The 18,560-nt window shown below is 42.8% G+C and overlaps 1 protein-coding gene across 1 annotated transcript in view; it reads left to right on the top strand.

Annotated features, from left to right (window-relative positions):
• Positions 1-70: 70 nt before the first annotated feature.
• LOC109875122 (solute carrier family 22 member 23-like) overlaps positions 71-18,560 on the top strand; it is an 81,444-nt gene continuing 62,954 nt past the window's right edge. The window contains exons 1-3 of the mRNA XM_020467331.2: positions 71-551; positions 14,511-14,614; positions 14,878-15,032. Of these exons, the coding sequence (XP_020322920.1) occupies positions 99-551; positions 14,511-14,614; positions 14,878-15,032 (712 nt within the window). The 5' untranslated portion in view covers positions 71-98. The remainder of the gene's footprint in view (positions 552-14,510; positions 14,615-14,877; positions 15,033-18,560) is intronic.

Raw genomic sequence — 18,560 nt, 5'->3', positions numbered from 1 at the left:
GTTGCTTGCGCACGGCTTTCACCACTAGAGCGGGGGCATTGACGCATTTTGGAGTCGACGGGTAACACTGCCAACCCGGCTGCGCTACAGACGCATCCATGAGCGAAACCGCGATGGCCGTGGTGCAGCTCGAGACGGAGGACCATCAACCGGAGAACGGCTTCGTGTCCCCCGAAACAGAGTCGCCGGGATTGCTCACACGCATCGACGATTGTGTCTTGCCTTTTCTTGGGGGATTTGGGAAGTATCAGAGACAGCTAATCGTGCTGACGTGGATTCCGGCGTTATTTATTGGATTCAGCCAGTACTCTGATGAATTCCTTCTTGCCCAACCGAACAATACATGTGTTCCTCCAACTGCAAATACGACTAATTTTACTATAATTCCTTCCTCTTTATTTCATGGTCCAAATAATAGTTTCCCACGAACAGCAGCGTACGTGTATTACAATGGCACCCACAATAATACAGCCAGGCATCTGCAACATTGTATGTGCAAGGAGTGGACGTTTGAGCTGCATACGGGACTAATGCAGAATGTGGTTACTAAGGTAAGTTTTGTTGCCTGACATTGAGCAATAAGGGCTGACTTTACATTGTTTATTTTATGTCATTAAGGCCTATACATGTCTTCCTCCCTCGATTCAGATGAGGTGCATTGGATCAATTGCATTATAATATCAGCATATTGTTGCGGGTTACCCACAGCTACCCGCAGCCATAGTAAAGTATGTTAGCAGACGAGGGCTAACACTATCAATTGTTTCATTGTAGCAATATTGCAGTCTCAAAAAAATGGCATATTGTTTTGATATAGGCTGGCACCTCTGCTTAACCGTCACACCTTTATGAGTCTAAAAGCATGTGACTGGTTCATGCATTGCTGCCTCCAATAGCCTGCTAGCGCATGCAGCCCAGGAATGTATTTTCCACAATTGGTTATCCCTGTATAATAACACGAGCTGCTCCACTGAGTGCTTTAATAACCAATTCATGGGGCTATGAATACTCATGGACAATAACTACGAGTATGTCGGCTGGAGAGACTGTTCTGTAGCCTACAGCTCACCTAGATGCCGACAGTTCCTAAGCCCGTGATGTTATGCCATCACTCATAGGAGCAGCTGACGAGTTGCTACCTATCATGGAGAGATGTCCCTCTCCCTATGACCACGGCAGAATGTGCCATTGGTAATAATGGCCCAGACCTAAGCGATAATCGAGCATTGATCTAGAGCAAAGGGCATGTAGCCCACTGTCACGTTCGTAAGTGCTCTCCCTCAAACACCTTGCGCCACCCGACAATAATGACTTCCCTATTTTGATGATCTCACCTGCTCTAAAATAAGTCCAACGATTGTCTTTCTTCCTTATCTGAACTTGTTTTATATCTGAACAGTAGCCTATAAACTCTTCTACTGTTCCCAGTTTCGACTCTCTATCAGACATTTAGTTTTAGTTACTTGGAGAGAATACTAATATTTCCAATGCTCTTGTGGTGTTGATGTTATAGTTCAGTTCCTCAGCCTCAGGTGTTTATCGATCCACACAGGCCTCCTAGGCCCATACAGCTATACTAAGCCTAGACATACTTTCTGAACCCAAATAGTGAAAGGACATGATTTCCCCATTTACACTTTCAAAATGGACCTTGAGGCCTACTATTTCTAGCCTGACGACTCACACAAAATTCTTCCTCTGCTCTGTCTTACGCAACATACTTTATTCTAGACTGCCATCATTGAAATCATTTGTTAGTGACCAGTGGTGTTGTACAAAATAAAGTCATCGGCAATTGGATCATCTCTAACCAATTAGAGTATCAAAGCCAATGACACATTTTCTAACTGCAGCTTTACCCACGTGTTCCAAGGAGCCAAGGGTTCCGGTCTAGAACCACGGTTTTGACTGCTACAGTTTTGCTTTGGTACTGCAGTTTAACTGACCATTTCCATAGACGCCACATAGAGAACTCCGATTTGAAAATCCTGAAAAAGACACTCTAGTCATCACCTTCGTGCACAAAACATCCATTGAATTATTCCCAGTTGTCTTGAAAGCACCATGACCATCAGATGCAAGTACCATCCGTCCAGTAAAATAAAAAATCTAGTCATTTACAAATTAATTCAATTCATGCTCAGCGTTGCCTCGCAAGTGGTACACCAACGGATCTATTTGGTTATCAAAGCTTGAGTTTTGAATTACAATATGGTCTGAGAAGAACAACATTGGCATGCCATGCATATAGCCAATATGTTGTAATGATTTATTAGTCCTACTGCACAAACCACATTTTTATTAGGTTAATGTTCCGACTTTATTAAGTCTTGTTTAAAAAATATAAAAAATATTTCAGCTTGCTTCTTCTCTGCAAAAGTGATCTTGACTCAGAAAAAGTTGGTGACCACTGCTATAGGCTATGTCCTGTGACCCTGTCATTTGTGTTTCAGGTGAGTCAAAGGGGTGTGTGTTTACACCTGACTAAAGTTATCTTTTTTCTTTTTCAAGGAAATCTTTATGTTTATGTGTATCCTAACCCATCCGTCTCCATGGGGGGCGGCAAGGAAGAGTTAGCTTTTTTGTGGAAGCTTCATACATGTTTATTTATCAAACACTACTTAAAATACACCAGTTTACCCACAGACATGTCATCTAGTCTGCTCAAAGGCATAAGAGGACAAGCTTGATAAAGAGTCTGGTTTTGAAGCCTCTCTCAGTATTGCACAAAGGGGTTCTAAGGACCACACCAAGGCTTTAGGCCAGTGTGATACGACTAGGAGCAGCCATGCGCCCCTCCCTCTCCCCACAGCCTCGGACATCTGTTTATCACAGATAATATCCCCTGTTAAACGAGCAGCAGATAAAAATGCGGCAGCCCTGCATGCACAGTGTTCCATTCCACCACGAGTCAAGGGACACGTTAGGGACGCTTTCATTTTACTGTACTGTCTGGAGGGAGGCTAATATAGAATGTCTGTATGCTCAGAGGACAGCAGGCTGACTGCATATCTTTATGGTACACACAGAAAGCAGGGGTGGGCAACTCCAGTCCTCGGGGGCCTGATCGATGACACTTTTTCTCCATCCCTAGCAAACACAGCTGATTAATCAAAATTCATTGTGAACTGAAGATCATGATTAGTTGATTATTGGAGTCAGGTGTGTTAGCTGGGGCTGGGGAAAAACTGACACCAAACAGGCCCTTGAGGACTGGAGTTGCCCACCCCTGCACTAAAGCATGTAAGCGTTCATATTTATGTTTCTATGCATAACATCCATCTTGGATATTCAAATGCACATTTAGTCGCTGCCATTGGCAGCTCATACAATCACAATTTGATTGGTAGAGTTGGTATCAACTCCAGGGTTGCAGAGTAAATGATGACGTTACAAGTAACGGATTACAAAAGAAAGCTAACTCTAATCCTTTACGTTACCAGCAGAAATACTCAGATTTCAGATACTTAACTAAAAACAAGTTTACTAAGTCACAGCAATAGACAAGCATAGTGTGCTTAAACTAATAACACAGAAATTATAAAAAAATTCTATATTGAATACATTTTTAAACATTCACAGTGTAGGTTGGGAAAGTATGTGAACCCCTAGGCTAATGACTTCTCCAAAAGCTAGTTGGAGTCAGGAGTCAGCTAACCTGGAGTCCAACCAATTCATCGAGATTGGAGATGTTGGTTAGAGCTGCCTTGCCCTATAAAAAACACTCACAAAATTTGAGTTTGCTATTTACAAGAAGCATTGCCTGATGTGAACCAATGTTTTATTTTTTTTATTTCACCTTTATTTAACCAGGTAGGCTAGTTGAGAACACCTTTATTTAACCAGGTAGGCTAGTTGAGAACACCTTTATTTAACCAGGTAGGCTGGTTGAGAACACCTTTATTTAACCAGGTAGGCTAGTTGAGAACAAGTTCTCATTTGCAACTGCGACCTGGCCAAGATAAAGCATAGCAGTGTGAGCAGACAACAAAGAGTTACACATGGAGTAAACAATTAACAAGTCAATAACACAGTAGAAACCAAAGGGGGAGTCTATATACAATGTGTGCAAAAGGCATGAGGAGGTAGGCAAATAATTACAATTTTGCAGATTAACACTGGAGTGATGAATGATCAGATGGTCATGTACAGGTAGAGATATTGGTGTGCAAAAGAGCAGAAAAGTAAATAAATAAAAACAGTATGGGGATGAGGTAGGTGAAAAAGGGTGGGCTATTTACCAATAGACTATGTACATCTGCAGCGATCGGTTAGCTGCTCAGATAGCTGATGTTTGAAGTTGGTGAGGGAGATAAAAGTCTCCAACTTCAGCGATTTTTGCAATTCGTTCCAGTCACAGGCAGCAGAGTACTGGAACGAAAGGCGGCCAAATGAGGTGTTGGCAAATAGCACTTTTCGGGTTGTTTTTCGGGTTGTGATTGAAGCATGCGAGCCCATGACAGCCCAATCAGTCCTCCAAGACAATAAAATCATAAACAAAACTACACTCCGTGGTAGTTAGCTAATAAGTCCATCGTTTTTGGGTTATGGTCAGATAAAACAATTGAGCTAATCTATATTTCCAAGTCCTATTCTTGAAGTTCTGGTCCAACGCTCTAACCACTAGGCTAACTTCCATCCCAGTAGAAAGCAATGGGTTAGAAGAAGCCAACATAACCAACCCATGTAGTAAAATCCAACATCCATTTCTGGGCAGCTATGTAAACTCTAACATTGGTTTATCCTGCATTAGATGTCGTTCAATTGGTAATATACATTTTTGTCTTCTTCCAATGCTTCTTAAATGAAAGTCGGCAGATTACGTTACTGAGTTTGGGTAATCCAAAAGTGATGCTACTGATTACAATGTTGGACAGGTAACTAATGGATTACTTTTAGAAAGCAACCTTCCCAACCCTGTGAAACTCAAAACTATTTTATATAGCCTACCATTTTGCCTCTTCGCTATGTAATTAATTACAAAGCTATTACTAAGTTATCATCTATTACTGTATTAATTACAGCTTTACTACACAGGTACAAGAGCAGCTGAAGGTAAAGAGTTAACACAATATTAACAATATCGAACAAAATGGCATATCATTCCATTACACACACACAGCCAACAAGGTCGTCCCCAGAAGGAATTGATTCTCAGGTAAATGGACGAGTTCAATCCCACTAAAGGACCTCGCAATAAACCCCCTCCCTCGACTCCTGGGGCCTCATTTATCCATCATTCGTAGTCACAAACCTGTGTAAACCATGCGTCGGATGTCGGATCATTTCCATGCAAATAATTTGACCCCATCAGTGCATTTGTTACGATAATAATCCATATAAAGGACAGTCATTTGTTGAATCAGAGGCATTTGTTGAATCAGAGGCATTTGTTGAATCAGAGGCATTTGTTGAATCAGAGGCATTTGTTGAATCAGAGGCATTTGTTGAATCAGAGGCATTTGTTGAATCAGAGGCATTTGTTGAATCAGAGGCACTTGTTGAATCAGAGGCACTTGTTGAATCAGAGGCACTTGTTGAATCAGAGGCACTTGTTGAATCAGAGGCACTTGTTGAATCAGAGGCACTTGTGAAAGTGAAACCATTGTTGAAATACTAATAAAGTCAGAGATTGCGTTTATAGCATGCTATTCTCATGCTTAAGTTCAAGGTCAGAATACACAGAGAGAAGTACATAAAAAAGGAATCATGTTCCATTTACGCATAACTCACGCTTAACTCAGGTCGGAATCAGCCCCTAAAAGCATTGGATATATCTCCTTGAATAGTTATATCATAGACATAATACAACTTAGTGATAATACAATCAGAGCTTTGGCTCTATCTCCTTGAAATACTAGCATAGTGACACAATGGATTTCTTTGGTAGCGTCTCCTTGAATAGTCATGGCATGGTAACAGTGCAGCTCTGTCCCCTCAGAGCGATGTTCAGAGAAGGCTTTGATAACGCTGGGCTCAGCGGAGTAGGGGATGGGGGCTGATGGGGAATCCAGAGTGGCTGGTGTGGATGTGGATTCTAATTGATACCTGGGGCTTCTTGGGGACAGAGCTGAATAGAATAATAAAACGAGCCTGAATCATTACAGAGAGAAACAGATGGGCCGGATGGGTGGAGTATCCCACTCTCCCTGCTTAATGCTTCATCCTTCTCTGCTCATATACTCTCCATTACATTCAAATGGCAGCAGCATCACACAGCCTGGAGTAGAGACAATAAACTACCATCGCACTCTAGACTACACTGACTGAAATCCCCAGTGTGTTCAAGGAAAGTTGTGATTGTGTGATTGTCCAAGTTCATTGGAGAGCTAGTGGTTAGAGAAGGATCAGCTCTTCTTAAAATATAGCTGGAGATTTCCAGTCCTGTATCTAGATGGGACTGCTATTGGTGCCAGGCAGCTCCCATTTCAAGTGAGTGTGGAGAAATATTATGCTATCAACAGGATATAACAATGTAATTCCTCTTTACGTTAGAAAGGCATTTTGCTACACCTGCAATAACATCTGCTAAATATGTGTACGTGACCAATATGATTTGATTTGAAAAGTAAGAATATACTCCTCCTCAAGCTGGCACCCCTGTGTCAGCAGATGTTACATTGTCTTACGAAAGTCTGTACGCTTTAACTGTACAACAAGATAACTGTGTGTCATAAGTACGGAGAAATAAGGTTTGCACCCAATTCCACTGTAGTGCTAGCAGGACTGGACAATGCCCCCCAACGCCCTGAGAGTGAATACAGGAACGCCTAGTCCTTAAACATTCACTGTCTGTTTGTCCAGCTGTCCTCTCCTGTCCTGTCTTATCTACAGACCCAGCATCAGTGTGGGACAGCATGAGACAAACACAGCTGTTAGGAGGGGTTAACCCTCTGCCCAAGTCAGTTGTGTGTAAACACACACACACACACGTCAGCTGTGAGGAAAGAGAGGTCTGCCTGTGGGACTGAAAGACAAAGCTTCATACAGTCATTGTATGTATTTGCTGAAGGGAGTTAGTTTCTCGTAGTGGTATTTTGAGCAGAGCCGCTGTAAACCTGGAACTGAACGTGTGACCCAGAGCAACCTGTGTCCCTGGTCGCAGTTGTTTTAATCACACTCTTTCTCTCCTTCCCTCTCTCTGCATAATCACAAACAGTGAGATTGTTCAAATTAATTGAATTATATGGTTCATCTACATTGCCATGACAGGATATGCTGGAGCACTATGTGTGTGTGTGTGTGTATGTGTGTGTGTGTGTGTGTGTGTTAGAAAGCGATGAGAATCATGCAGAAACCACCTCTCGTTTTACCTACTATCCACCTAATACTATTTGTTTCGTCTATCTTTCTCTTTCCACACAAAAGAAGGTTACTCACTCTCAATCTAAGCTACTATCTTAGTGTACACACACCCAAACTGAAGAATATCTTTTTTATTCTTGTTGTTTTCAAGTCTGTCTGTGTGGACACTTTCAGGATACAGTAACAAAGTGCCAGGCTCCCTGCAGACCTCAAAGACAACACTGCAGATGTATCTGATCAGCTAGTCTGTATCTCTCTCACACAGAAACTGGGCTGACAGGCACCGGAACCAACTGTCACTGAGGGTGTGCCGTCTCGGACACACACACACACACACACACACACACACACACACACACACACACACACACACACACACACACACACACACACACACACACACACACACACACACACACACACACACACACACACACACACACACACACACACACACACACCTCTCTTTATAGGGAGATTGTGGCATGGTGTTTGACTGTTGTCCTTGCCCTGTCACTGCATGATCATTTGAGGAATAATGTTATGTTTCATCAGACTGTTAATTGTGCCCCTGAAAGAAAAGATGCCATTATCTCCATAAAATGTTAACAGTAGAGATAGACTTCAATAGGCTACATTATGTTTTTGACCTGAGGTGGTTTTTGAATAGATGTCACCATTGTCTGCTCAGCATGTAAATTGTATGTCTTTTTATTATTATTTTGACAAATGAATTAAACTTGGCAAGTCAGTTAAAAACAAATTCTTATTTACAATGTCAGCATACCCTGGAATTGAACCAGGGACTGTAGTGACGCCTCTTGCACTGAGATGCAGTGCCTTAGACTCTTTATTGAACATGTCTGCAATTAGTCCAACCTTTAATGTGTACTTGAGAATTGATTCTGGAATGATAGTTATCTAGGATATGAATTTGAAATACAGTTTACACAACAGCTCTGGAATATGACATTGGTTACATAGGTGATTTCTCAATGAGTCACACTTTTCTAAATGATGTCACTGATTGAACAGTTTGGATTTATCACATTTTCTATAACAACTGTAACGGTGATGGAATGTGGCCCAGAGCTCTCTCTCCCTTTTGCCCTCAGAACAGCCTCAATTCATCAAGGCATGGACTACATGGTGTTGAAATCCTTTCACAGGGATGCTGGCCCATGTTGACTCCAATGCTTTCCACAGTTGTGTCAAGTTGGCTGGATGTCCATTGGAAATTGGACCATTCTTGATACACACAGGAAACTGTTGAGTGTGGAAAAACCCAGCAGAGTTGCAGTTCTTCACACTCAAACCGGTCTGCCTATCACCCACTACCATACCCCATTCAAAGGCACTTAAATATTTTATCTTGCCCATTCACCCTCTGAATGGAACACATACACAATCCATGTCTCAGTTGTCTCAAGAGCATTCTCCTCCCCTTCATCTACACTTGTTGAAGTGGATTTAAGAAGTTACATCAATAAGGGATCATAGCTTTCCCTGACTCTCTCTCTCTCTCTCTCTCTCTCTCTCTCTCTCTCTCTCTCTCTCTCTCTCTCTCTCTCTCTCTCTCTCTCTCTCTCTCTCTCTCTATATATATATATAGATTCAGTTCAGGAGTTTTCTGTGTGTTTCTTGCTAATGCACTCAAACAATAAAATACCCGAAGGGGCAGACTTCAAAGGCTTTAGCTTGTATTGTTTAAATATGGACAAGTAATTAAGGATGTGTCCTTCTCCTGCTGGATGTGTGCTTCTCTCTCTCACCTCCTACTCTCCTCTATTCCCTGATCCCAGAGATGAGAGAATTCTTCTAAACTTATACTGTAAATGAGAAAAAGACTCATAACCAAGGTGATAGTCTGTTGCTAGGCAGTAACTATGCAGCAGTCTCACTCCACTCTCCCTGTCTCCCTCCCCTCACACTCCCTGCCAAGCATTTAATGTGTCTCTGTCTCTCTATTTACTCACTATATTTCCCTATTCCCTTTCTCCTTCTTTATCTCTCTCCATTCACTGTCAAGCGTTTTGTTTCCTTCTCTATCTCACCCACCTTCTCCCTCTTTCTACTCATTCTCTCCTCCCTCCCTCCCTCCCTCCCTCCCTCCCTCCCTCCCTCCCTCCCTCCCTCCCTCCCTCCCTCCCTCCCTCCCTCCCTCCCTCCCTCCCTCCCTCCCTCCCTCCCTCCCTCCCTCCCTCTTTTTTTAAATATATTTAATTTGATTGAACCTTTATTTAACTAGACATATCAGTTAAGAACAAATTCTTTTTTACAAAGACGGATACCAAAAGGCAAAAGCCCTCCTGCGGGGACAGGGGCCTGGGATTTAAAAAATAAAAAAAGTAATACCATACAAATATAGGACAAAACACACATCACAACAAGAGAGGCACAACACTACATAAAGAGAGACCTATAAGACAACAACATAACAAGGCAGCAACACATGACAACACAGTATGGTAGCAACACAACATGACAACAACATGGTAGCAACACAACATGGTATAAACATTATTGGGCACAGACAACAGCACAAAGGTCAAGAAGGTAGATACAACAATACATCACACAAAGCAGACACAACTGTCAGTAAGAGTGTCCATGATTGAGTCTTTGAATGAAGAGATTGAGATAAAACTGTCCAGTTTGCGTGTTTGTTGCAGCTCGGGGGGGGGAGTGAGGCCTAAGAGGGTTTTATAAATAAGCATCAACCAGTGGGTCTTGCGACGGGTGTACAGAGATGACCAGTTTACAGAGGAGTATAGAGTGCAGTGATGTGTCCTATAAGGAGCATTGGTGGCATATCTGATGGCCGAATGGTAAAGAACACGTAGCTGCTCGAGAGCACCCTTACCTGACGATCTATAAATGATGTCTCTGTAATGTAGCATGGGTAGGAGGGTCATCTGAATCAGGGTTAGCTGGGGTGAAAGAGGAGCGATTACAATAAAGGAAACCAAGTCTAGGTTTAACTTTAGCCTGCAGCTTTGATATGTGCTGAGAGAAGGACAGCCGTCTAGCCATAATCCCAAGTATTTGTATGAGGTGACAACTTCAAGCTCTAAACCCTCAGAGGTAGTAATAACACCTGTGGGAAGAGGGGCATTCTTCTTACCAAACCACATGACCTTTGTTTTGGAGGTGCTCAGACCAAGGATAATGATAGATAAAGCTATATGGACACTAAAAAAGCTTTGTTGTAGAGTATTTAACACAATATCCGGGGAGGAGCCAGCTGAGTATAAGACAGTATCTCTAGTTAGATATGTACTGTACATGCAGCTGTGGCCGTTGGTGTTAAATGACACGGTAGACACTGCAGCAGGGTGCCTGCATGGGGGCTCCTGCCCCCCTCCTCTGTCCCCTCCCTGGGGTAGTACTGTCACATGGGTCAGTGTTCGGGGCCTGATGCCCTCCCTTGCTGTCATACACAGACCCAGAGCACCAATAGGCCTTTTGTACTCCCGCCTGCCTGTCAAACTAAAGGATTAATAAGGCATTGCCTACTGTCTAACATAGAGCCTTCAATTCAGCTATCCCTAATGATCAATACAATAGTGAGTGAGTGAGGGCACTAAAGGAAGCATATGGGACAGAATGTTCAGTAGAGTAGATAGCTGAACTTCTGTAGTGACATGACCGTGGATCAGGTTTACTAACATATTTTGTCCCTTGACCTCAGTCGTGGTTAGGATTTTTACCTTGGTTAACATTAAAACATTCTGTTCCTCTAACTAAGATGTGGTCAGGCATCTTGCACAGTCAGCTCTCTCTTTGGTGCTTATTAATGGTTGAGGTTCCTTTCAACTGTGCGGTCACCAGCTGCTTTGAACCGCGTTCATCTGTCACGCTTAGTCAGTCACCCTGGCCGCGTGGTCTGGTTGATCCCCCACTCTGCACGGTCGTGAGTTTTCCATATCCCATGGTCTTATACATAGTCCCAGCTCTGACACACATCACACTTTCAACACGCAAGTTTGACACGGCCAAAGACAGAGCAGACATCCTTGACTTTGACACACTACCTCATGGTTTATGTGGTATTTCGCAACATTGGGGAACTTGTTTGCCTCCCATCTTGGTCTTGTCCCCTAGTGACATCGATACCGAAAGTATGCATGTGTGTGTCATGTGATCACTGCCTCGTGACAGTGAATAATCGTGGAGCTGGAGCTTTTTACCCTGAACAGGACAGATCGCTAAGCCAGAGGTTATAAGAGGTCATGAACTCTGATAGCCTAAAGACATATTGTGAGTGGGGAACTTCAGTTTCAAATGAGAATGAAATACAGAGTGCAAACTCAGTCCACCTGTCCCCAAATGAAGAACATTGTTTTATTTATTCTATGGCTGTTCCCGACTAAAATAAATCTTGCTAACCCGAAAGTCGTCTGTTCTTTCACCCAATCGAGGGGTCAAATTTGTTAAAAGTCTATTTTTCCATATACAGTTGAAGTCAGAAGTTTACATACACCGTAGCCAAATAAACTCAGTTTTTCACAATTCCTGACATTTAATTCTAGTAAAAATTCCCTGTTTTGGGTCAGTTAGAATCACCACTTTATTTTAAGAATGTGAAATGTCAGAACAATAGTAGAGAGAATGATTTATTTCAGCTTTTATTTATTTCATCATATTCCCAGTGGGTCAAAAGTTTACATACACTCAATGAGTATTTGGTTACATTGTCTTTAAATTGCTTAACTTGGATCAAACATTTTGGGTAGCCTTTCACATGCTTCCCACAATAAGTTGGGTGAATGTTGGCCCATTTCTCCTGACAGAGCTGGTGTAACTGAGTCAGGTCAGTAAGGCCTCCTTGCTCGCACACACTTTTTCAGTTCTGTCCACACATTTACTATAGGATTGAGGTCATGGCTTTGTGATGGCCACTCCAATACCTTGACTTTGTTGTCCTTAAGCCATTTTGCCACAACTTTGGAAGTATGCATTGGGGTCATTCTCAACACAACATTGGGGTCATTTTCCATTTGGAAGACCCATTTGTGACCAAGCTTTAACTTCCTGACTCATGTCTTGACATGTTGCTTCAATATATCAACATCATTTTCCTCTCTCATGATGGCATCTATTTTGTGAAGTGCATCAGACCCTCCTGCAGCAAAGCACCCCCACAACATGATGCTGCTACCCCTGTGCTTCACGGTTGGGATGGTGTTCTTCGGCTTGCAAGCCTTCCCCTTTTTCCTCCAAACATAACGATGATCATTATGGCCAAACAGTTCTATTTTTGTTTAATCTAACTAGAGGACATTTCTCCAAAAAGTACGATCTTTGTCCCCATGTGCAGTTGGTAACCGTAGTCTGGCTTTTTTATGGCGGTTTTGGAGCAGTGGCTTCTTCCTTGCTGAGCGGCCTTTCAGGTTATGTCGATATAGAACTGTTTTACTGTGGATATAGATACTTTTGTAAATCTACTACTGGTGATATATGTATTGTGGAATTGACAGACACTGACAATCAAACGCAAACAATTCACACAATGAAGTTCTGAAACAATTAGCGGGAGAGAGTGCATTTTGGAGAGAAGTGCATTGTGCATCTAGGCACATTGTCAATCCGACTTCTGCCTTGGCCAGGTGATACGACCTCAGCAGAAGTCAGGGCATTCATACTTCTTGTGCTTCGCAGAACAGTGCAGAGCTGTTGTCAAGGAAGTGAGTTTGTATTTTCTACCGTCAACCAATCATGTCAATGTGGTGCTATACAGAGCCCTCCACGTTGTTACAAAATTTGGGAGGCGCATGTCAATACGGTACAGAGCTCGATTTGGCCTCTGCATGGCTGTGCAGGTTCAAGCATGAATTGGCTTTTAGTCTAGGCCTAGATTAGTTCACTGAAATAGTCACAAATATATTTATTTATATATATATATTTATTACTGCTCGACTAAGACAATCTCGGTCAACCAACAGCCTAACGACCAAAAAATCGACCAGTTCCGAGCCATTGCATTCACGTTTACCAGAAATCAAAAAGCAATGCAAAGTAATGGATGTTCTGTTTGGTACTTTCCAAAGCTGTGTCTTTGGGTATGTATTGGCTAATCTCAGAATTTGGAACCAAATCTTGTGTGTGCTTGTCTGTCTCTGTTGGCTAACCAGAGCTCTACTCTGGGTGTCACATCGATAGACAGACACCCCATGTGTCACACACCTGTCACCATCACGCCCCACCCTTACACACCCTCTCCTTGACTCTTATATCCCTCAGACAGCTGGGAGCACAGAGGAGGCTCCATTCCAGACCAGAGTACCAGGAACCCAGTAACCCCAACAGCCTCCCTCTCAGTACTGTTTACTCACAGCTGCATTGGGCTGGAAGTGTGGGGTGATAGTGGAGTGGATAAGTCAAACAGATTTGGGGTGACATTATCATCATTGACTAAAGTGGGTTTATTCTGTATGTATTGTACACATCCTTTACATGTAGACTTGAATCAGTAAAAAATGTATTTATTAGACGTACTCTACATATATCTACTTCAGTTCCCCCTAAGGTTTTTCCCAGCAGATATATACAGAATGGTGTCGTCTGCGTAGAGGTGGATCAGAGAATCACCAGCAGCAAGAGCAACATCATTGATGTATACAGAGAAAAGAGTCGGCCCGAGAATTTAACCCTGTGGCACCCCCATAGAGACTGCCAGAGGTCCGGACAACAGGCCCTCCGATTTGACACACTGAACTCTATCTGAGAAGTAATTGGTGAAACAGGCGTTTACTACGGGAACGTTATTTTTCCAAAAATGAAAATACTGCCCCCTAGTCACAAAATGTTTTAAGGCTTTGTTAGCAAAGTGGGATGTCGGTTAGGGAGACTGGATTGAGATCAGGGGTGTGCTGCCTGGTTCAAATCCAATAAGAATTCTGCTAGAATGCTCTTGTAGCTCTGAGTTAATGTTCCCATACAATCTGACAAATAATGTATATGCTTCATGTCGTTATTAGATATATTGAGAAACACTCTGGCTGAGATTAGTCTGAATACAAAATGGCTGATGTGAATGGGTTGTTTCTCCGTATGCCATAGTTCCGCTGCCCTCTGTGTGTTTGTTACTTTGTGTGAGAGTCTTTCAGAGGATTTGGGATAAAGCAGAAGACACGTTTCCGTTTGACATTTGTGTTCATTAGACAATCCAGTAACCTTCCTCTGTTCTTCTTCATCTTCTACAGTGGAGTCTGGTGTGTGACTCGGCGTGGAAGGTCCACATCGCTAAGTTCTCTCTGCTGGTGGGATCCATATTTGGATACCTGGTCTTTGGGGTCCTGGCAGACTGGTGAGCACAATTATTCACTATTACATAATAAGTGGTTACATTATATCTTTGCTACATAATAAAGTTATTACATAATATATTTTCATAGACATTTCATTCAGGAGTTTTCAGTGTGTTTCTTGTTAATGCTTTAGCTTGTATTGTTTAAATATGGACAAGTAACAAAGGATCTTTCCTACTGTATTTGTGCTTCCTCTCTCTCTCTCTCTCTCTCTCTCTCTCTCTCTCTCTCTCCCTACCTCCTTCTCTCCCTCCATCCTCAGGTTTGGTCGCCACCCAGTCCTAATAATCTCGGTCCTGTTCATGCTGGTGTTCGGTCTGACCGTGGCCTTCTCGGTCAACGTTCCCATGTTCAGCACCCTGCGCTTCTTCGAGGGCTTCTGCTTGGCAGGCATCGCCCTCTCCCTCTACATCCTCAGTAAGTCCTCAGTAAGTCCTGCAGACCTACTACACCATGCTATTCTGAATGCCTTCGCTATACTGTACAGTCCATTGATTTATCTGTTAGGTGAGAATTTCTATTAGCGCTTTAGTAATGGTGTGCTGCTGTGTGAGCAGTAGTTGGTTCCCATAGCCTTGTCCTTGTGGAGTTTGTTATAGTTAGTAGACCCCCATGTCTTGAGTTAGGACTCACATTCTATATATTGTCAGATGGTGTTGCTGTATGCCTAAAAGTAAGGAAATCCCCTAGTCATGAGGTGTACATTGCATTTGGAAAGTATTCAGACCCCTTGACTTTTTCCACATTTTGTTACGTTACAGCCTTATTCTAAAAACAATGAAATAATTGTTTTCCCTCATCAATCTACACACAGTACCCCATTATGACAAAACAAATACAGGTTTTTATACATTTTTGGAAATTTATAAAAAATAGAAAACTGAAATATCACATTTACGTAAGCGTTCAGACCCTTTACTCAGCACTTTGTTGAAGAACCTTTGGCAGCGATTACAGCCTCGAGTCGTCTTGGGTATGACGCTACAAACTTGGCACACTTGTATTTGGGGACTTTTCCCCATTCTTCTCTGCAGATCCTCTCAAGATCTGTCAGGTTGGATGGGGAGTGTCGCTGCACAGCTATTTACAGGTCTCTCCAGAGATGTTTGATCGTGTTCAGGCTCTGTCTGGGCCACTCAAAGATATTCACAGATTTGTACCGTGGCCACTCCTGCATTGTCTTGGCTTTGTGCTTATGGTTGTTGTCCTTTTGGAAGGTGAACCTTTGCCCCAGTCTGAGGTCCTGAGCGCTCTGAAGTAGGTTTTCATCAAGGATCTCTCTGTACTTTGCTCCGTTCATCCTTCCCTCGATCCCAGTCTCATGCTTCACCATAGGGATGGTGCCAGGTTTTCTCCAGACGTGAGGCTTGGCATTCAGGCCAAGGAGTTCAATCTTGGTTTCATCAGACCAGAGAATCTTGTTTCTCATGGTCTGAGAGTCTAGGTGCCTTTTGGCAAACTCCAAGTGGGCTTTCAAGTGCCTTTTACTGAGGAGTGGCTTCCGTCTGGCCACTCTACAAAAGCCTGATTGGTGGAGTGTGCAGAGATGGTTGTCCTGGAAGGTTCTTCCATCTCCACAGAGGAACTCTGGAGATCTGTCAAAGTGACCATAGTCATTCTTTTTTCTATATGTTTTCTTTTTAAATTTCACCGTTATTTAACCAGGTAGGCCAGTTGAGAACACCGTTATTTAACCAGGTAAGCCAGTTGAGAACACCGTTATTTAACCAGGTAAGCCAGTTGAGAACACCGTTATTTAACCAGGTAAGCCAGTTGAGAACAAGTTCTCATTTACAACTGTGACCTGGCCAAGATAAAGCAAAGCAGTGTGACACAAACAACAACACAGAGTTAAACAAATGTACAGTCAATAACACAATAGAAAAAGTCTATATACAGTGTGTGCAAATGGTGTAAGGAGGTAAGGCAATAAATTGGCCATAGTAGTGAAGTAATTACAATTTAGCAAATAAACACTAGAGTGATAGATGTGCAGAAGATGATGTGCAAGTAGAAATACTGGAAAGACTAGTGTGCAAAAGAGCTAAAAAGTAAATTAAACAATATGGGGATGAGGTAGGTAGTTGGATGAGCTATTTACAGATGGGCTGTGTACAGCTGAAGCAATCGGTAAGCTGCACAGATAGCTTATGCTTGAAGTTAGTGAGGGAGATATAAGTCTCCAACTTCAGCGATTTTTGCAATTTGTTCCAGTCATTGGCAGCAGAGAACTGTAAGGAAAGGTGGCCAAAGGAGGTGTTGGCTTTGGGGATGACCAGTGAAATATACTTGCTGGAGCACGTGCTACGGGTGGGTGTTGTTATGGTGACCAGTGAGCTGAGATAAGACAGAGCTTTACCTAGCAGAGACTTATAGATGACCTGGAGCCAGTGGGTCTGGCAACGAATATGTAGCGAGGGCCAGCCGACGAGAGCATACAGGTCGCAGTGGTGGGTAGTATATGGGGTTTTGGTGGAAAAACGGATAGACTGCACTGTGATAGACTGCATCGAGTTTGCTGAGTAGAGTGTTGGAGGCTATTTTGTAAATGACATTGCCGAATTCGAGGATCGGTAGGATAGTCAGTTTTACGAGGGTATGTTTGGCAGCGTGAGTGAAGGAGGCTTTGTTGCAAAATAGGAAGATGATTCTAGATTTATTTTTGGATTGGAGATGTTTAATGTGAGTCTTGAAGGAGAGTTTACAGTCTAGCCAGACACCTAGGTATTTGTAGTTGTCCACATTTTCTAAGTTAGAACCGTCCAGAGTAGTGATGCTAGTCTTGCGGGCGGGTGCGGGCAGCGATCGGTTGAAGAGCATGCATTTAATTTGACTAGCTTTTAAGAGCAGTTGGAGGCCACGGAAGGAGTGTTGTATGTTTGTTAACACAGTGTCCAAAGAAGGGCAAAATGTATACAGAAACGTGTCATCTGCGTAGAGGTGGATCAAGGAATCACCTGTAGCAAGAGCGACATCGTTGATATATACAGTAAGAAAAGTGTTGGCCCGAGAATTGAACCCTCTGGTACCCCCACAGAGACTGCCAGAGGTTCGGAAAACAGGCCCTCCGATTTGACACACTGAACTCTATCTGAGAAGTAGTTGGTGAACCAGGCGAAGCAGTCATTTGAAAAACCAAGGCAGTTGAGTCTGTTGTTATCTCCCTGACCAAGACCCTTCTCCCCCGATTTCTCAGTTTGGCAGGGCGGCCAGCTCTAGGAAGAGTCTTGGTGGTTCCGAACTTCTTCCATTTAAGAATGATGGAGGCCACTGTGTTCTTGGGGACCTTCAATGCTGCAGACATTTTTTGGTACCCTTCCCCAGATCTGTGCCTCGACACAATTCCTTTGACCTCATGGCTTGATTTTTTCTCTGACATGCACTGTCAACTGTGGGACCTTATATAGACAGGTGTGTGCCTTTCCAAATCATGTCCAATATATACAATTTACCACAGGTGGACTCCAATCAAGTTGTAGAAACATCTCAAGGATGATCAATGGAAACAGGATGCACCTGAGCTCAATTTCGAGTCTCATAACAAAGCGTCTGAATACTGATGTAAATAAAGTATTTCCGGTTTTTATTTTTATAAATGTGCAAACATTTCTACAACTCTGTTTTCGCTTTTCATTATTGGGTATTGTGTGTAGATCGATGAGGATTTGTATTTATTTCATAAATTTTAGAATACGGTTGTCAAAATATGGAAAAGGCCACGAGGTCTGAATACCTTCCGAATGCACTGTAAGTATGTTGTGAGGGCCGGAGTGTGTTTTTTCCAACAGATACTGTTAGTTCAAGTTGCCTATGAAGTGGTAAAACAGGCCTCTGCATCACTAGAGATGACTGCAAGCGTTTCAGAATGAGCTGTGGAGACCTACTGGAGCCTCATAGAGAGATATACCTGTTGTGCATTGCTTCTCCTATGCGTTTCATGTAGAT

This window comes from Oncorhynchus kisutch, linkage group LG30 (assembly GCF_002021735.2).
Source record: "Oncorhynchus kisutch isolate 150728-3 linkage group LG30, Okis_V2, whole genome shotgun sequence".
In the NCBI taxonomy this organism is placed as follows: Eukaryota; Metazoa; Chordata; class Actinopteri; order Salmoniformes; family Salmonidae; genus Oncorhynchus; species Oncorhynchus kisutch.
This window is presented reverse-complemented; position numbering and strand designations above follow the sequence as displayed.